Source organism: Zea mays, chromosome 3 (genome assembly GCF_902167145.1).
Source record: "Zea mays cultivar B73 chromosome 3, Zm-B73-REFERENCE-NAM-5.0, whole genome shotgun sequence".
Classification (NCBI taxonomy): Eukaryota; Viridiplantae; Streptophyta; class Magnoliopsida; order Poales; family Poaceae; genus Zea; species Zea mays.
Window position 1 is genome coordinate 136,410,343 of NC_050098.1, and position 18,546 is coordinate 136,428,888.

The following is an 18,546-nucleotide window of genomic DNA, read 5'->3' on the forward strand; positions in this document are numbered from 1 at the left end:
TCAATCGAGGATGGGGATCTAACGGGGACCCAAAATTCGATTAGAGATGGTATTGGATGAATTTTGCACCCATAATAGGTATGAGGATGGGGATGGGTCTGTTGTGTCATAACCTGGTGGGAATCCCCGTTGACATCTCTAGGTACGCAGATGATCTAAGTGGCTATGAGATTAATGAAGTTGGTATTCTTTTAATATTATAACAAATGATGGTTTTATGAACTATTTATGACTTCTATAATCTATTTCTTTATAATCTCTAATATATACATTTTTAATTAAAAATTGTGAGACATCAATTATTTAAGCGCATTTAAATAACTATTTCTAATCATTATTCATGACGTATATGCTTATTTAGGAACCGTTTGATTCTGGATTAATTCTCCCACAACTTGTCTAAGACTATACGGTGAAATTGAAGAAATAATACAGACGACTACCTTCGCAAAAACAAAAAAAAGACAACTAGTAGAATTGTATTGTGGTTGTGAACAACAAAAGTACGTATGAAACAGAACCACGCGTCCAGTTAACCAAAGGTCTACAAACATGGGTACATCCAGGTAGCTAATCCCTGGGGAGAGGAGAGGGGAGATGACAGAGAGACCTGCATCCCGACGGCAATGAGAAGGAAAATGACAGGGCTGGAACTAATCATACAGGCCTGGATTTTTTCAGGCCCTGACTTGTCCCAACCCTGGAATAACTCCAAATCCCCGGTGTTATTGTTAGTACCAACCACTCCACATAACTCATCATCCAATCACATCGCACAATCTAGAGCGAGGCCTGAAGCCAGCACAAGATCCAACTTCAATTCTGCATCTGGTCAGGATTGACTGCAGTCTGGATCTAGGTTCTGCTGGTACAGATCAGGCCCACTGTAAAAAGATGTAACTACATGACATGCATGGACGCATGGTAAAAATGTGCCTACTTTGCTATAAGACAGGTATTCTGACTATGAATGACAGTCAGTGCATAGATTATTTGAGACAACTGGTGATGATAATCTTAATCCAGTGAGCATGAGATCCAAACATTTCAAACTAGCATGGCTACACGTACAAACCCCAACTGCTGCGCAAAACCTCATAGGTAGAGAGAGAGAGAGAGCTAAACATCAACCTTCGCATATCACTAATTAATTAAGCGCTTGTGCAAGTTAAACAGCAACGAAACAAAGAGCTAGAATAAAAACAATCCACTTCTATTCAATTTTGACTAGGAAGGGATTTAATTACTTCTAACCCCCTTCGATCCTGGCGCAACGGAACATGCCCTGAGGGTGTGAGTGGGGGCGCATAAGAATTTCAGTGCTGCAAGCTGGGGCTTGGTCCTAATCCTATCCTTTTCTTGGCACTACATAGGATAGGAGCATCTTGGGAGCCTTTTATCGCATATGAACTCCATTGGCCTAAATGACATGGATTTGTTCGGCATGCCCACAGGAGGGCCCCACCATGACAGTAGCAAAACTAATGGCAGGGGAGAGAATCTTAAATCCCCTCCTCACCCCTCCTGCCTCACCAGATTTGATGCACACGGCATGCAAATCCTGCAGGCTGTTGCTTCTCAGCAGGGCCAAAAGCTGTGCCTTTGGCCTAGCAGTAGCTACCACTAGTACCAGGAGATCTTCCCGTCCCAACATCTTCGACAGAGGAATCAGCTGTGGGAGCTCGTGAGGCAGAGGTGATGCTCTTGTTTGCCTCGCTTTTATTTATTTATTTCCTTCTTGATCCTTGTTGCTCCCAAGAATCGCCCTGGAGCATTCTGAGAGTTTGCATGCATGCATGCCATCGTCGTATTCTTGGCCGGATCGTCCTTTTCTTTTTGTAATTTTCATTCATGATCGGGGAGCAGTTGCTCAAAAACGTCTATTGTTGCTTCGGAGAGTTTGCAAAGAAAGAAAGAAACCGGAGGTGTTCTAAACTCTGTACTCTTTATCAGAGTTTCCGGCTTCAGGGCCGAGTTCATCAGTAGTTTGTTTCTCAGGAAGACATGCAGGCGTGATTTTTTTTTTTAAGAGGGCGAAGCAGAATTCTGTCTGCAAGAATTTAACGTTCGTACACTATAAGCTTGTACTTCGCTTTTTCCGGGAATAAAAATGTGTACAAAAGCTTCTACTTCTGTACCATTATGCCATGTCAGTGGAGGGGACAACGTTAGGTTACTTTGCCTAAAGTAAAATGCGACAGGCAGATGTGTGTTAGCATCTCACATCCATTTCTACTTGTTGTAGGGCGGGCAGAGACAAGATGGAGAAGGAACACATCAAGATGGCCATGCTGAGGCAAGAGCAAACATTCAGGCAGCAGGTACAACTTCATTCCTGCTCACACACAGGTAGAGCAGTACACATTTTACTACTTCATAACGATGCTGAAATTGTTCGATGATCCCCTTCAGGTTCACGAGCTGCACCGCGTGTACCAGGTTCAGAAGCAGCTGATGACGCAGACGCAGATTACCCAGCACCACCAGCAACGGTGTGGTAGCTCAGGCAAGACGGAGGAGGAGGAGGACTTCAACCTGGAGCTGACGCTGGCAACAGGGGCTGGAAGGACGCGGCAGGAGAAGCCATCCACTTCAGACTCCGAAGCGACCATGTCGTCGTCGACATCTGCAGAATCAGAGCAAGCTCAGAGGTTCATGCCCAGTTCCAATGTAACAAACCTAAGGTTCCAGGGCGAGAGCAATAGGCATGATGATCATCAGGTCATGCAGTCTGCTTGGCGCTATCAATGTTTAAGTCTCAAGATGGCGTGAAGGGATTAATTAGACAGGGTTGGCATGGGAGTGCCCTAAACAAAAGCAAGTGCATTGCTGCATGTATGTATGTATATTACGATTTCATTGCAACTGTAGGAACGAGCTCAAAAAAGAAGGAAATGATAGGCAAACTAAAATGAACCAGACGAGAAGAAAAAGAATCAAATCGTGTCTGTTGTTGTTTTGTGGCAAAGAGAACAGGGCCACTTACATCTAGATAACCAGATACAGAGAGTTTAGTTCAAGTAAATGTACTTTTGAGCAACAGGATCAAAGACCGTACAAAGATGTCATCATACAAGACCAATGGACCTAGTGTAATTTGCCCACCCCTTGGATCCGCCTCTGGTGGACATAAGTGAATGAACGCATTGGAAGCAATTCCTCTATCTAAAATCTGTAATCGTTGGTCGATAATAAAACGACAGATAACGTCCTAGAGATCCAAGAGATGTCCATTAAGTCTGCCTTGTACAAAGAATCGACAGACAACAGCCATGTTGGAGTCATTTGACAACAGCTACGTACTCGTGGCCACATCCACATGCATCTGCTTTCTTCAAGCTGGCCATATATGTTATGTAGATGGTCCAAAGGAATGAGAATGAATTGCTCACTAGCGGCTGGGGGGGGGGTGGGGGGGGGGGGGGGGATATAGTTCAGGTCAGAAATGCTGCCACGCCAAACAAGCTGAGCCCAAGCAGATATTTCCAGAATGCATCAGTTACCTGTAAATGAACTGGAACAAACTTGAAAGTAATGAGATCACAAGTTGGCCAATATAAAAGCCCGCTTGTGATGGCGGGAACTAGATCCCTCTTCAATCTTGCAATGATCTCAGGAAGAGTCTCGCCTGCGTATCAGATCAGAAAAAGCCACTAAATAGTGTGTGAGTCTGCATACCAGAATAGTTTGCGACAAAAAAAGGTTTCAGATCGCTAAAGTTGGTGGGGAGGGTGTACTGCATGCAAGCTTATCTGAATGCTGTCTCTGCTATAATGCTCAACAGTACAAAGTGGCTCTAGGTGTTTGCTGCATTCAACATATATGAGTAATGAGTTTGAACCCTTTAGTCACCTGTCCACCAAGATTGAAGTAGGATGTAACTATTAAGATACTATTTTGAACTAATAAGATCAGATCAAATATGCTAATACAACAGAGTGCTTGCAGTCGTTACGAAAGGGGTCCATATTTAACAGACGTGCAAGCCCGCTTACAGATGGATATCTTGCTTTCCTTCACATAATACAGACAGAATAATAAATGCTACCATGTGCAGCCACCAGGTAGTAGTTCGTACCCAGTACATTGATAGTTGCATCTCACAGAAATCATACGAAACAGGAACATACTGTATCCATGATGTGCTATTTTTTCGCTGGACCACTTTGAATACAAGATTGTAGTAAATAGATCCATTCATGTGTTTACAGATAATCAAATAGAAGGAATATAGTTGTTTCTTTTGTTTGGAGCAGGGAAGGAGTCTTTAAGAATTTGAGGACTCGGCAACTAATGCCAACTGAACTCCATATTATTAGCTTTTTACGATAATAAAATAGAAGTCCTACACATATAAAACTTTAGGAGAAAATGAAGATCAAGCCTGCTGTACAATCATTTTAATTAATGTGTCACTGAAACAGACTAATCGTCAGCATAGGAAACAGAATAGGTAGAGTTAATAGGACAATGTCAAAATAAGGTAACAGAAGCATGCGCAACAAATAAGTACTGACACAATCATTTTTGTAAGGCATGGTCTGACTGTCCAAATTCATGCATAGACCAAAATCTAACAATATATAAGTCATGTGCCACAAAATTGATAACATCGGATTAGAATTCAAAAGCACCTGTCAATAATTATGATTTTTAACTACTAATAAACTATTGTAGAAGTAACTTGCGGTCAAAGGATGATTTTGCAGAGTCAAGCTACACTAGAAAAATGAACAGAGTACTGAAATTCAACAGATGATTTTTGTGCAACTCAATAAGAACTAGACCAGAAAATTATTTCCATGTATCTCAATTCTCAAGCATGTCTATATGGAGGCATGTAAGCAATAGTACCTTGTAATCCTGCATTATACGAGAAGAAAACTGACTTCATAATTGGTCCATAGACTGCTTGCCCTAGAGCCATCTTCTTCAATGTGTTCACTACATCCTTTTTGGGGAACAATTTTGAGATAAAATTGAACCAAAGATGGAGGGTAGGTCCAGAGATCAGAAACACATAAGTAGCCATACGTGCCGTCCTAAGAAAATCAAGTGAATCCTCAGGATCAAGCGTGAGCATCTGACAATGAAATAGCAAAAGCAAATGAAAGCGTGTTAGAAGCAACATCTAACTGTAATAGCCAGTATAAATAGCAGTGAAAATCCCATCCAGGGGACACCAAGTATTAAATTATCAAGATAAATATGATAGTGCTAACAAACATAGGAACACTGACTACAGAAGTGGTGAAATAGCTGATAGCCCCATTCCCTTCACGGTTTGGAGAAACTGAAAATGGTCAGACTTACATTATAGAGGCTATAGATCAATTCATTGATATGTCATACATAAGCTGTAGATCAGCTTGACCCACCACATATTTAAAATGGCTGTCCCCTAAACAGCAAACAGACGTGTATATGAAGGGAAACTTTCAGAATGATGCGCCTGGCTGCATATATCTTTCGGATTATAATGATGATACCAATATTTGAAATGATTAAAGTAATCGCAACTTACAAATAATCACCAACACAACTATGACATCAATTACAACATCAGTTTAAAATATATCACATCGCATCCTACGGACGATAAATTGACAATGTATCACAAATCCTACCACGTGGAATCTATCCGTCAATTGTGATGGCTGAGAGTTCCTGCTTCCACGACCACGATATTGGGCGAAGAAGGTTACTTTTTACGAGCAATCCAGGACAGGAGAAGATCCCGACCTGGGAAGAGAGGTCCGCGGCGGTGAAGATGGCAGCGGCGGTGACGCTCTTGGTCAGCACGGGCCGCGCGTCCAGGAGAGAGAAAATTAGATTTCTGCCGTTATGAAACTTCAGATTCGCTCAAATATCATTATGCTATTATGTAAACGCACTTCGTTAATTCGTCATTATCAAACACAGGCTCACAGACAAAATGCTATTTAGAAGGTTATTTGAAAAATAAACGTCTTTTACTATACTGTCATCAGTTGATCGGACGCTTTTGCCCCTACAACAAAAACGCCGTTCTCTTTTCTCTTACCCGGGCCTGTTTGTTTCGGCTTCTGGCAGCTTCTGGCCACCAAAAGCTGCTGCAGACTACCAAACGCTCAGTTTTCCAGCCAGCTTCTATAAAATTCGTTGGGGCAAAAACCATCCAAAATCAATATAAACACATAATCGGTCGAGTTGTTGTAATAGTAGGAATCCATCACTTTCTAGATCCTGAGTCCTATGAACAACTTTATCTTTCTCCACACGTAATCGTAATGATACTCAGATTCTCGCCACAACTAGATTCTCCCCACAGCCAGATTTTCAGAAAAGCTGGTCAGAAAAAAGCTGAACCAAACAGCTACCTTATCCTCTCTCTCCCCTCGGCCAAAATCGACGGCGCCCCACCCACGTCCTCCATGGCAGCGGCGGTCGCGGCTGCCACGACGGCGGACGAGGCGCGCCTGCTGCGTCTGGAGGAGCACGACGGCGGCGGCGCCTGGGACTACCTCTGCCTCGCCCGCCGGCTCCGCACCCGCCACCCCGCCCACGTCCACCGCGTCGGCCTCGCTCTCCTCAACAACGTGGTTATTAGAAGCAGGGGTGACAGTGGGAGTAGTGTGCTGTCAGAGGAACTACTACTTTAATGGAGATCTTGGTTATTTTGATGGAGATCGTAGTGTGCTATCAAATGTACTGTTACCTGAAACAGATGTTTAGAAGCTGAAAATGTTGAATCTGTTAGTGTGCACAGGTTACCAATGATTTGGAGGGTACAAACTGAAGTTCCTTGTTTGAAAATGTTTGTCATGTATGCTTTGTAAAACTGATGGTGTGTGTTGAGCACCATTTTGAGCGGGCAGACGGTCTGGCTCTGCCGGACAGTCCGCGCCTGTGGGCCGGACGGTCCGCGCATGCGCAGAGCAGTTCAGGGTTCCGAGTTTTGTGCTATGTTTGTTGGCTAGATTTACGGAATTAACCCGGAATCCAGTCGTGTAAAGGGTCCAGCCCCCCTCCTCTATATAAAGAGAGGTCTACGGCCGATTTGTAACAATCAATCGAATCAATACAACTTCTATTCGCATTTATTTCCAGTACAATTAGGAGTAGTTCTAGTCTAGTTCTAGTTTAGCCTCTCGATCCCCAAATTCTTCGCCTCTCTTCGACTCTACGCCGATTAGAGGAGTCTAGGTCGGCCGGCCCGAGCCTAGACAATCCCTAGGATCTCTCCTCCCCGACAGGGTCCCTCCCGGGAGCGAGATCCAGGCGCCACTGGCGATCTTCCGCCGCCCCTGCGCACGCGCGGACCGTCCGGCCGTTAGGCAGGAAACCCTAGCCCCTGCGCCAGGTCGCGGACCGTCCGGCCCCAGGCCGCGGACCGTCCGCGCCTGATCAGAGAGCACCGCCGCCGGTTCTTCTTGAGTATTTGACGCTCCGAAAAGGCGTCAACATACTTTTTGGCGACTCCGCTGGGGAACACAAATACAGAGTCATCAAATCGGCCCTCAATGGCCGGTTCAAGGGATAGCTCTGATATTTCCCCAAGCAACATCATAGAGCCGACTTGGGACACATTGCCGGCTGACGAACAGCTCCAGTTTGAGGAGCACAAGGAGCAGATGATCCAGGAGGCAAAAGCGAGGTTCTTGGCTAACTTCAAAGTGGACAGGAACAACAAAGTCGTCCGACATTGGGCGACGGATCCGGCTTCACTGCGACCCACGCCAGACATCCCCAATGTAAGTAATACAAACGAGCTGCAATCTCTTAAGAATTATGTAGATGAACAGCGTGAGCAAATGCAAAATATTATAGGGGATATGCAAAACGACTATAGGAGATTAGCGCGTGCATTTGACAAATCTAGCATTGCAAATTTCCCATCACACGAAGTAGAATTAGGGGGTAATACGCGTAATACATCGGCTGTAGGTTGTCACGACCAGACACAACCCCTTTATGGGATGCCGATGGACACGTACCCTGAGCAACCGCAAATTGACAGCAAAACAGCCGATCTGCACATGTCCGGACCGTCCGCGCGTGATCGCGGACTGTCCGGGCCAGTCATGGCCGGGCCTATTTTTAATGAAGTACCCAGACACGCACCCGAGCCACCACATATGACACAGAACCCAAACTACCCAGTCGGACGGTCCGCATACAACGACAGACGGTCCGCATATAATCACGGACGGTCCGGGTACATAGCCGGACAGTCCGCGCATGAGCCTTTTGAGGAGGATTATTACCTGAATCCTCGCCTGTCCCAGCAACACTTCCCATCACACTATGCAATGCACCAGCCCATTAATTCAGGATCCAGAGCCCAGGAAAGCTTTCCGGCCCCACCTAGAAGGCCGGAAAGAGACGATCAAACCTATGAGCCATATAGGGCAAATGGAAATGCACCACGTAGCTCAAACCAATGGGGGGAACGACAACATACTAACATGCAACCAACCCCACCTAGGTTTGACCAGAGAGCTGGTGGTCTTGCACTGGCTGCCATTGATATAGTAAGGGAAGAAATAGCTGGGGCGTTCCGAGATAAGCTCGGAGTAAGCATGATCCCTGGGGGGCAATCATATCGGAAACCTTATGACAACCGATTTGATCACCACCCGTACCCATAGGGAACTAGGATACCCGAATTCGCAAAATTTTCGGGTGATCAAGGGAAAAACACGCGTGAACATATAGACCAGTTCTTAGCACAATTGGGAGAATTGGCCGACACAGAGGCATTTCGCGTGCGCTTATTTTCATTATCTCTAACAGGAACCGCGTTTGCATGGTATGTCACTTTACCTCCTAATTCCATTTCATCGTGGGGGGATCTAGAACAAAAAATTCATGATCATTTTTTCTCCGGTGACTATGAGTTGGATTTCGTAGATTTAGTGTCATTACGACAAACAAAGGACGAATCGGTTAATGATTACATCCGGAGATTCCGCGATACAAGAAACCGATGCTTTCAAATTCATTTAGCAGAAAAACAGCTAGTACGATTAGCCTTTAATGGTCTGCGATATTATTTAAAAGAAAGATTAGAAGGCATCCAATTTTTTACACTAGCACAGTTACACCAGAGGGCTTTGGATTGCGAAAGCCGGAGCAAAGAAACTGCTAAAACAATGCGTCACAACGTGCACATAGTAGAATGCGACCAAAGTAGCTCGGATGACGAATCAGCGGAAGTGTACGCTGCTGAAATGGTTTGGCCAAAACAGGCCAAATCTTCGGCTTGTTTCTCCTTACAGCCGGTTCAAAAGAAACGGCAAGAGGAGGTTAAGTTTACGTTTAATGTTGGTAAGTGTGATAGAATATTTGACGAATTACTCAAAAATGGCAATATTAAAATAAATCACACTGTTCCATCCGCCGACGAGCTAAAACGTCGAGTGTACTACAAGTGGCATAACTCATTTTCTTATGTCACTAATGATTGTAATGTATTTCGGCGACAGATTCAATCGACCATTAACGAAGGACGATTGAAATTTCAGGAAATGCAGGTGGATACAGAGCCCTTTCTGATGAACATGATTGACTTCGAGGGCAAGAAAGTCCTGGTTCGGCCAAATACAGCCGATAAAGGCAAAGGCAAGGAAACAATCATCGGCAATGCTAAAAAGGCCGATGGGGATTGTAAAGTTTCTTGCAGGAAAGTGGTGGCCGAGAAGACTCCCGATGGAGGGGAGACCCTGAAGGTGACTATCACAGCCTCTAGCACTGGGGGGCAAGCGCAGACAGGGAGACAGTTGCGGGAACCCGTGCTGCGCATCACGGACAGTCCGCCGTCCCGACGCGGACGGTCCGACGCTTCTCCGGACGGTCCGGAGGACTCTGGCGGACAGTTCGGCCATGCTCAGGACTCGCAGCGACCACGTACCTTCAAACCACGACGACCAGAGATAGGTACGTGGAAAACAAATACATTTAAAGCAGTTGGTCGACTGATCAAGCCTGGCCCGACTTTCGATCAATTGTTGTCTAAATACGTGAAAAAGAAGGCCAGCCCTAGTGACTGGCCACCAAAGCGACCCCGCTCACCCATTCATGAGCAACGTCAGGTCAGGCCGATTGGACCACCTCACCAATCGGATGAAATGAAAGGTCCTATCGTACAATTGAGACCTAACATACCGACATGGACACCTCCACCCCCTTATCCATCTATGCCATATCCATACACATACTTACCTCCACCATATTTCCCAAATCAAATGTGGGGCATGCCACCATATCCATTTGGGATGCCACAGTACCCCGCCTGGGGGGCACCCCAAACATCCGTTTTTGATAGGTTAGCGCCGCCAGTGCAAGACCGATTGAGCGCTGCTGAATCCGGTCACCAGGCACAGGCCCAACAAGATTGCCGGACTACTCAGCCTCCTAGGCCGACCAATCCGGCAAGGGGGCATATGCCTGTAGCAACTCAAAGAACAACAAAAAAGGACATCATCAAAATAGGCACCGCAGATGTTGTCATACAGGGAGACAATAAAGGGCCGATGATTTTCGGCGAATCGGCCAACACAACCGAAAAGGATATGGCTACCATCAAAACAGCCGATCCAAAATACTCCATGCCTCGATGGTGCCCAGCGGGGTTGACACGATCCCAAAAGAGAAAATTACAGCGCCTAAGAGCAAAGGAGAGCCAGGAGAAGGAGGCGGAAAAGACATTTAATGACACACATCCACTATACCCGCCACCGCAAAAGAAATGGAGATCGAAGGCCGTTGAGAAAAAACAAACGGCCACAGAAATAGAAAGTCAACCTGCACCAGGCGCGGACCGTCCGGCCCTCGCGCACGGACCGTCCGCCGTTCACCAGGAAGCCTCTGGACAACCTGCACCAGGCGCGGACCGTCCGGCCCCCGCGTGCGGACCGTCCGCCGTTCACCAGGAGGCCTCCAACGACACGACAACATCAATGGAAGAGGACGACCTGCTGGGAGAAGACCTAGTCGACTATGAGGCTTCTCCAAAACGCCCAGGTATGGATGTAAATATTATTACATTTTCTGCCGATTGTACTATCATCGGCGACGATGAACCTGTTGTTGCCCAGTTTGATTTTGGTCCTAAAGAAGTCGCCTTTACTAAACCAAAGGAATCGGTAAATCATTTAAAGCCGCTCTTCGTGCGCGGTCACATTGATGGGATACCGATTGCTAAGATGTTGGTAGACGGAGGGGCGGCTGTAAATCTAATGCCTTATTCATTATACAGAAAATTAGGTAAACAAGATGACGAACTTGTCAAGACCAACATGACCCTCAGCGGTGTTGGAACTGATAGTTCGATCAAAGCCAGGGGAGTCACGTCCGTTGAATTAACCATCGGGACTAAGACCCTTGCTGCTGCATTCTTCGTCGCTGATGTAGAAGGAAATTACAGTTTAATTCTAGGCAGAGATTGGATTCACGCCAATCAATGTATACCTTCTACATTACATCAAATGCTAATACAATGGGTAGGCGATGACATAGAACAAGTACATGTTGATGTATCGGCCTGCATCGCTGTGGCCGATGCCCCTATACTCTAGACTTATGAGACTGCTACATGTCTCACAGGAGTAGATTTTTCTAATTATCAATTCATAAGTATATATAAGAAAGGTTTCATTCCTGTAATGCTAGAACCGATGGAGAATCGGCTAAATCCTAAATAAAGTTTAAATGATGAATACACACAAAACTCATGAGTCTCTGGCCACGGACAGTTCGGCTTCCAAGGCCGGATGGTCTGGTATTTCACAAAAGGGTTCGGACTTTAAGACCGAACATATATCACAGCAAAAGGACAGTATTACGGATGATCCGGTCCCCGAGACCGGAGAGTCCGCCGTCACACAAAGATCTTCTAATTCCTCTGTGGGGAACATAATAGAGGAATTCAGAGATCTTGATAAACTAGGACAGGGGTTTACATCGGCCGATCCTTTGGAGGAGATTGACATAGGAGATGGTAAAACTCCAAGGCCGACTTTTGTAAACAAGACCCTGGAGACTGATCCTAGAGATGAGATGATCGGTCTATTGAAGGAATATTCAGATTGCTTTGCTTGGAATTATACTGAGATGCCTGGATTAAGCCGAGAGATCGTAGAGCATCAGCTGTCTATTAAATCTGGTTTCAGACCTTTCAAGCAAAGAGCTAGAACATTTCGTCCAGATCTTCTCCCACGCATCAAGGACGAAATCCACCGGCTGCTAGAAGCTGATTTTATCAGACCTTGCAGATACGCAGAGTGGGTCTCCAATATTGTGCCGGTGGAGAAGAAGGAGTCAGGTAAACTTAGAGTACGCATTGATTTTCGCAATTTAAATAGAGCAACTCCTAAAGACGAATATCCCATGCACATAGCCGACACATTAATCAATAATGCATCAGGAAATAGAATTATTAGCTTCCTTGATGGTAATGCCGGATATAATCAGATTTTCATGGCCGAAGAAGATGCGTCTAAAACGGCCTTTATATGTCCAGGCTTCATTGGTTTATTTGAGTGGGTTGTCATGACATTTGGTCTGAAAAATGCTGGTGCTACTTATCAGAGGGCTATGAATTTGATCTTCCATGAATTGTTAGAAAACACTGTGGAAGTTTACATTGATGATATTGTAGTCAAATCGGCTGAGTTTAGTTCTCATATAGTTGATTTGCGCAAAGCCTTTTATAAAATGCGTCAGTATGTTTTGAAAATGAACCCACGTAAATGTGCTTTTGGAGTGTCGGCTGGTAAGTTTTTAGGATTTGTCATACATGAACATGGTATAGAGATAGACCCTGACCGAATCAAGTCTATTCGGAATGTGGGACCTCCGACCTGTAAGGTCGAGGTATAGAGGTTTCTCGGCAAGGTAAATTATTTACGAAGGTTTATTTCTAACCTAGCCGGGAAGATTGATGCGTTCACCCCTATTCTTCGGCTTAAGAATGATGTCGAATTCGCTTGGGGGGCAGAACAGCAAAAAGCATTTGATCTCATCAAAAAATACTTATCTTCGGCTCCCGTATTAAAAGCACCACGAGCAGGAGTACCATTCCGATTATACATTGCAGCTGAGGATAAGGTCATTGTGGCTGTTCTGACACAAGAAACTGAGGGGAAGGAGCATGTGGTGACATATCTAAGCCGAAGGTTGGTGGATGCTGAAACAAGGTACACTTTTATTGAAAAATTATGCTTATGCTTGTTTTTTGCATGCACCAAATGTAGATGTTATTTACTGTCTAGTCATTGCACTGTTTCTGGTCAAGCCGATGTGATCAAATACATGTTGCATAACCCAATTATGAGTGATAGAATTGGTAAGTGGGCTTATGCACTCATAGAGTATGACTTGGCCTATGAACCATTGAAATCTATGAAAGGCCAAGTCATAGCGGATTTCATTGTAGAACATCAGGTTAATGATATTCATGAACTAGACCTGTCATACCTCACTATTACTCCTTGGACTTTATATTTTGATGGATCGGTTTGCAATGAAGGGCAAGGAATTGGCATTGTGCTTGTTTCACCAAGTAATGTCTCCTTTGACTTCTCTAGCCGATTGAAAACTTATTGCACTAATAATCAAGCTGAATATGAGGCCCTCCTATTCGGCTTAGAACTTTTAAATGGTATGGGAGTAAAACATGTGAAGGTATTTGGTGATTCTCAACTGGTTGTCCAACAAGTGTTAGAAGAATATCAATGTTTTGATGGTACTCTAAATAGTTACCTTGAGAAATGTTGGAGCATAATCCATTCTTTTGACGAATTCAGTATTCAGCATATCTCTAGAGTTGAGAATCATAGAGCTAATGATTTGGCACAAGATGCATCAGGTTATCGGATAAAGAGAGGGAAGTTTCACAAAACTGAAAATCTGATAACCAGTGCAAAGCCAAATTCGCAGGTCGCGGACCGTCCGCGTGATGACGCCGGACCGTCCGGGGTTACCAGAAATGTTCTTTTCATCAATTCGGCTGACAATGAAGCCGATGCAAGTGATTGGAGGACACATATACTTAATTATTTACGAAATCCCAATATCAGGACAGATAAGAACATTCGGCGAACAACTTTCAAGTATGTTTTGATGAGTGATGAACTTTACCGCCGAACAGTCAATGACATCCTGCTTAAGTGCTTGGGCCCAGATGATGCTATATTAGCCATGGCCGAAGTACATGAGGGAATTTGTGGTACTCATCAATTAGCTCCAAAGATGAAGTGGTTGTTGCGAAGGTCTGGTTTTTATTGGCCTAGTATGATAGCTGATTGTTTCAAGTACTACAAGGGTTGCCAAGTGTGTCAAAAATTCGGCGACCTACAGTTGGTCCCTGCAGCCGAATTACATCCTATCATCAAGCCTTGGCCGTTCAGAGGATGGGGATTAGACTTTATTGGAGAAATTCATCCTTCATCATCAAAGGGGCATCGGTTTGTGTTAGTTGCCACTGACTACTTCACCAAATGGACTGAAGCCGTTGCTCTAAAGAACATGACACACAAGAAGGTAATTGAGTTTATAACTGAGCATATCATTCATAGATTTGGCATTCCCCAGACCTTAACTACATATCAAGGTACTTCTTTTATGTCAAAGGAGGTACGTGAATTTGCTGAATTATACAGAATTAAGCAGCTTAATTCATCTCCATATTATGCTCAGGCCAATGGTTAGGCCGAGTCTAGCAATAGGACATTGATTAATTTGATAAAAAAGAAAATATCTGATAATCCTAAACATTGGCATAAGATTTTGTCTGAGGCTTTATGGGCTCATAGAATATCTAAACATAGGGCTACTAAAGTATCTCCTTTTGAGCTTGTCTATGGGCAGGAAGCAGTGTTGCCTGTGGAAATAAGTTTGAATGCTGTCAGGTTCGCCAGACAAAATGATCTAAATGCTACCGATTATTATGATTCAATGATGGATAATATTGATGAGGTGACCGACAAAAGGATGATAGCTTTGGGAGCAATAGAAAAGGACAAAATCATGGTAGCCAGGGCCTACAACAAGAAGGTCAAAGCAAAATCATTTCAAGTAGGGGACCTGGTGTGGAAGACCATTCTGCCTCTAAGGAATAAAGACCGGAAGTTCGGGAAATGGTCACCAAGCTGGGAAGGTCCTTATAAAGTAAAACATGTGATGTCTGGCAATGCCTATTTGCTACAAACATTACAAGGCAAGGACTTGCCTAAGGCTTTGAATGGACGTTTCCTCAAACAGTACCATCCTAGTATGTGGCAGGATGCCTAAGAGAACCGATGTAATCACATCGAGTTAGTTGCTTTTGGTTTGCTCAGCTCCACCAAAAGGCAGGGGGCATATGTTGAGCACCATTTTGAGCGGGCGGACGGTCCGGCCCTGAGGCCGGACGGTCCGTGGTCCGAACAGTCCGCGCCTGTGGGCCGGACGGTCCGCGCATGCGCAGAGCAGTTCAGGGTTCCGAGTTTTGTGCTATGTTTGTTTGCTAGATTTGCGGAATTAACCCGGAATCCAGTCGTGTAAAGGGTCCAGCCCCCCTCCTTTATATAAAGAGAGGTCTACGGCCGATTTGTAACAATCAATCGAATCAATACAACTTCTATTTGCATTTATTTCCAGTACAATTAGGAGTAGTTCTAGTCTAGTTCTAGTTTAGCCTCTCGATCCCCAAATTCTTCGCCTCTCTTCGACTCTACGCCGATTAGAGGAGTCTAGGTCGGCGGCCCGAGCCTAGACAATCCCTAGGATCTCTCCTCCCTGACGGGGTCCCTCCCGGGAGCGAGATCCAGGCGCCACCGGCGATCTTCCGTCGCCCCTGCGCACGCGCGGACCGTCCGGCCCCAGGGCGCGGACCATCCGGCCGTTAGGCAGGAAACCCTAGCCCCTGCGCCAGGTCGCGGACCGTCCGCGCCTGACCAGAGAGCACCGCCGCCGGTTCTTCTTGAGTATTTGACGCTCCGAAAAGGCATCAACAGTGTGGTTGCTATTTGGCAAAATATAACGCATTTGCAGTGAAAGGCTGAGCGGCCGGTGAAAGGCTGGGATGTGGAGTTGAGCTGTGGCGGTGCTTTTGTCCAGGGGCAAAGGCGTCCCATTAAAGGTTTACAGGACACGAAAACAAGGTGAAGTTGCTAATAACCCCCTAAATGATATTTTGTCTGTAAGTAATGGCGTATTAACGAAACGCGTTTACATAATGGCATTTGGGCGAATTCAAGTTCCATAATGGCAGAAATCCAATTTTCTCTCCAGGAGACCAAGGTACCACCCTACGACACCCACGCCAGGCCCGAATGCGACGATCTTTCTGCTAGGCGGGCGCGCCCGCGGTATGGGCGGTGGCTTGGAGGAGATGAGGTGGGTGCGGAAGTGAGACCAGGGTGAGGAGCTGGGCCTGCGGGGTTTGAGACGGAGAGGGAAGAGGAGGCGGCCGCCGGCGTGGAAAGCTCGGGCAGTGGCCATGGCGGCGGCGGCGACCGTTGGGTTCCTGACTTCCTGGACGGACGACGATTGCCGTTGGAGGAGGGAAAAGCGGGAGTGACGGCACGAACATGGCCCACAAATGTTCAACGGACAGAAGAATCCCTCTGCATGAGGCATAGGAACACCGGGGAGCTATTCGCTTTGTATTAAAATCGGTTGTTTAACTTATCAATATAGACAAAAATATTATATAAACAGTAAAAATTGATACGAATTAAAGTCTAATAATATTTTCTTACGACTCCTCCAATAGACGCGAGAGTTCCATAAGGCACCTGTCTGTCCCACTTACTTTGCCTTCTCTTTTTCTACACCTTAGCAATGAGGTCTCTGAGGAAAGTGATGAGCAAACTCCGAGGCCTCCTCACGTCGTGGACACCCTCAAATCAACTAGCATTGAGGTCGCCGAAGAAACCCCAGTAGATGACACGGAAGAAGAGTTCTGAAGGAAGAACACTGGATCTCTTTACTCGAACGTCTTTAGGCGATGTACAATTGTGGCAGGTAGTCAGCTAGAGATTAAACAATTGCCAATGCAATAGTCGCACGTGTATATGTCGAAAATACACGAAAAACAATTGCGATAGTAAATCAAAATGCCAACACGGCTCACCAAGTTGAATCTGTCATCGCTGATGTCCCATTTAAACTGGTGACATGTTAAATTTTATTAATCTACATAGGGTAACTGGTTAATTGGATGGCAACAAAGCTTATGTAATGTAATGTTGTGCATTTAGGTCTGCTGGCCGGAAGGCATCAAAATAAGGCAACACAATTACTAAAGAGAGAGGCCTTCTCATTTTCAATTTATCTCCAGCTTTGGAGATGAGTAGAATTATGTGAAGGCTTATGGGATTGAAACTTTAATGAATTTGAGAATACATAAATGCACAAAAGATATCTTCGGAGTTGTACCCTTCTTATTATTCACTTTTTTTACAAATAGATACATTTATGCCTTTGTAAGTATAAAAAGCAATCTGTTTGTAAGGACTAACTTAGCTTCGGAGGTGGAGCAATCTGGTGCCACGTGAATAAAAAATGTCCCCGTGCATGGCACTGTTCACCTATTTATAGGGACAACTCGGTATACAACTTTGTGCTAAATTACAATTATAGCCTCGAACCATATACACATTACTACGAAAATTTCTAGAGACATTAATGTTGAAAGTTCCCTTTGCCCGAGAACATAGATCTGGATGTCACTTAGAGGGGGTGAATAGGCGAATAAAAAATAACACTAAAACTTAGAACTTCTTACTATACTAAAGTCTGGATCGTAGTAGAATGAAGTTGACTCGAGTAGATCGCAGAGGAATACCGGTCCTTATCTTGAAAATAATTCTACACTTCAAAAACAACTTATACCAAAGATAAGTAGTGAAGTGCAAATCAAGTCAAATAGGAGACAAGGAATAAGACATAGTAAAGAAGAGACAAGCGACACAGGGATTTATCCCGTGGTTCGGGCCAAACTTGAAATGCTTGCCTACATCCATGTTGGAGTTAGCCAACCTGACTTGGAGTCTATTTCAACTCCTTTCTCCATTTGCTCAAATCTGTTACCAGGTGGCAGATCGAGGCTTCCACTATGTTAATGATGGTAACAACAGTGTCGTGACTGTTTACAACTTTCTCGACACACAACAACAGAGTAACTCTACTTGCTCAAGATCATCACTCTTCTTTCTAGCAGCACCTCTCTTCTCTTTTGGCTTATAACTGCGCCAACACTAAGGTAGTGTTTGGTTGAGGAGCCAAGTAGAACGGAGTCGTTCCATCCTTGATTCTAGGAACGGAGCCGCTCTGTTCTGTGTTTGGTAATCTGGAACGGAGCGGCTCTGTTTTTTGTTTGGTTGCAGAGTGAACGGAACGGAGCGTGACTGTGAGAGCGGGATAGGAACGGAGCGGCTCCGTCCAGTTGATATTTTGGAGTGGAATGGTTCCGGATCTGAGGAGAATATTCCCTAATTGGAGCCATTCCGTTCTAGTTACTTTGTAACCAAACAGCAACAAAACTGGGACAGAACGGCTCCGTTCTACTTGGCTCTTCAA

The 18,546-nt window shown here is 45.0% G+C and overlaps 2 protein-coding genes across 4 annotated transcripts; one reads left to right on the forward strand and one right to left on the reverse strand.

Annotated features, from left to right (window-relative positions):
- The first annotated feature begins 1,403 nt into the window (after window positions 1-1,403).
- Window positions 1,404-3,164, forward strand: LOC100275768 (uncharacterized). 2 transcript variants are annotated; one of them, XM_020549615.2, is made up of 3 exons: window positions 1,404-1,695; window positions 2,246-2,321; window positions 2,440-3,104. In XM_020549615.2, the coding sequence occupies exons 2-3, from the start codon at window positions 2,262-2,264 to the stop codon at window positions 2,770-2,772; spliced, it is 393 nt and encodes a 130-aa protein (XP_020405204.1). In that variant the 5' UTR covers window positions 1,404-1,695; window positions 2,246-2,261; the 3' UTR covers window positions 2,773-3,104. The 2 variants fall into 2 exon arrangements, with proteins under 2 accessions (XP_020405204.1, NP_001143243.1); NM_001149771.2 differs by having other exon boundaries at window positions 1,535-1,695; window positions 2,413-3,164.
- LOC103650596 (PXMP2/4 family protein 4) lies at window positions 2,841-16,464 on the reverse strand. Of its 2 annotated transcripts, XM_008676162.3 has the most exons (5): window positions 16,259-16,464; window positions 5,743-5,821; window positions 4,855-5,083; window positions 3,504-3,628; window positions 2,841-3,398 (listed from the first exon to the last, which is right to left on the reverse strand). In XM_008676162.3, exons 1-5 carry the CDS (start codon window positions 16,462-16,464, stop codon window positions 3,282-3,284), a joined length of 756 nt encoding a protein of 251 aa, XP_008674384.1. In that variant the 3' UTR covers window positions 2,841-3,281. The 2 variants fall into 2 exon arrangements, 1 of the variants encoding a protein (XP_008674384.1); XR_002268082.2 differs by lacking the exons at window positions 2,841-3,398; window positions 5,743-5,821; window positions 16,259-16,464 and adding an exon at window positions 5,241-5,311 and having other exon boundaries at window positions 3,504-5,083.
- Between the last annotated feature and the right edge of the window lie 2,082 nt (window positions 16,465-18,546).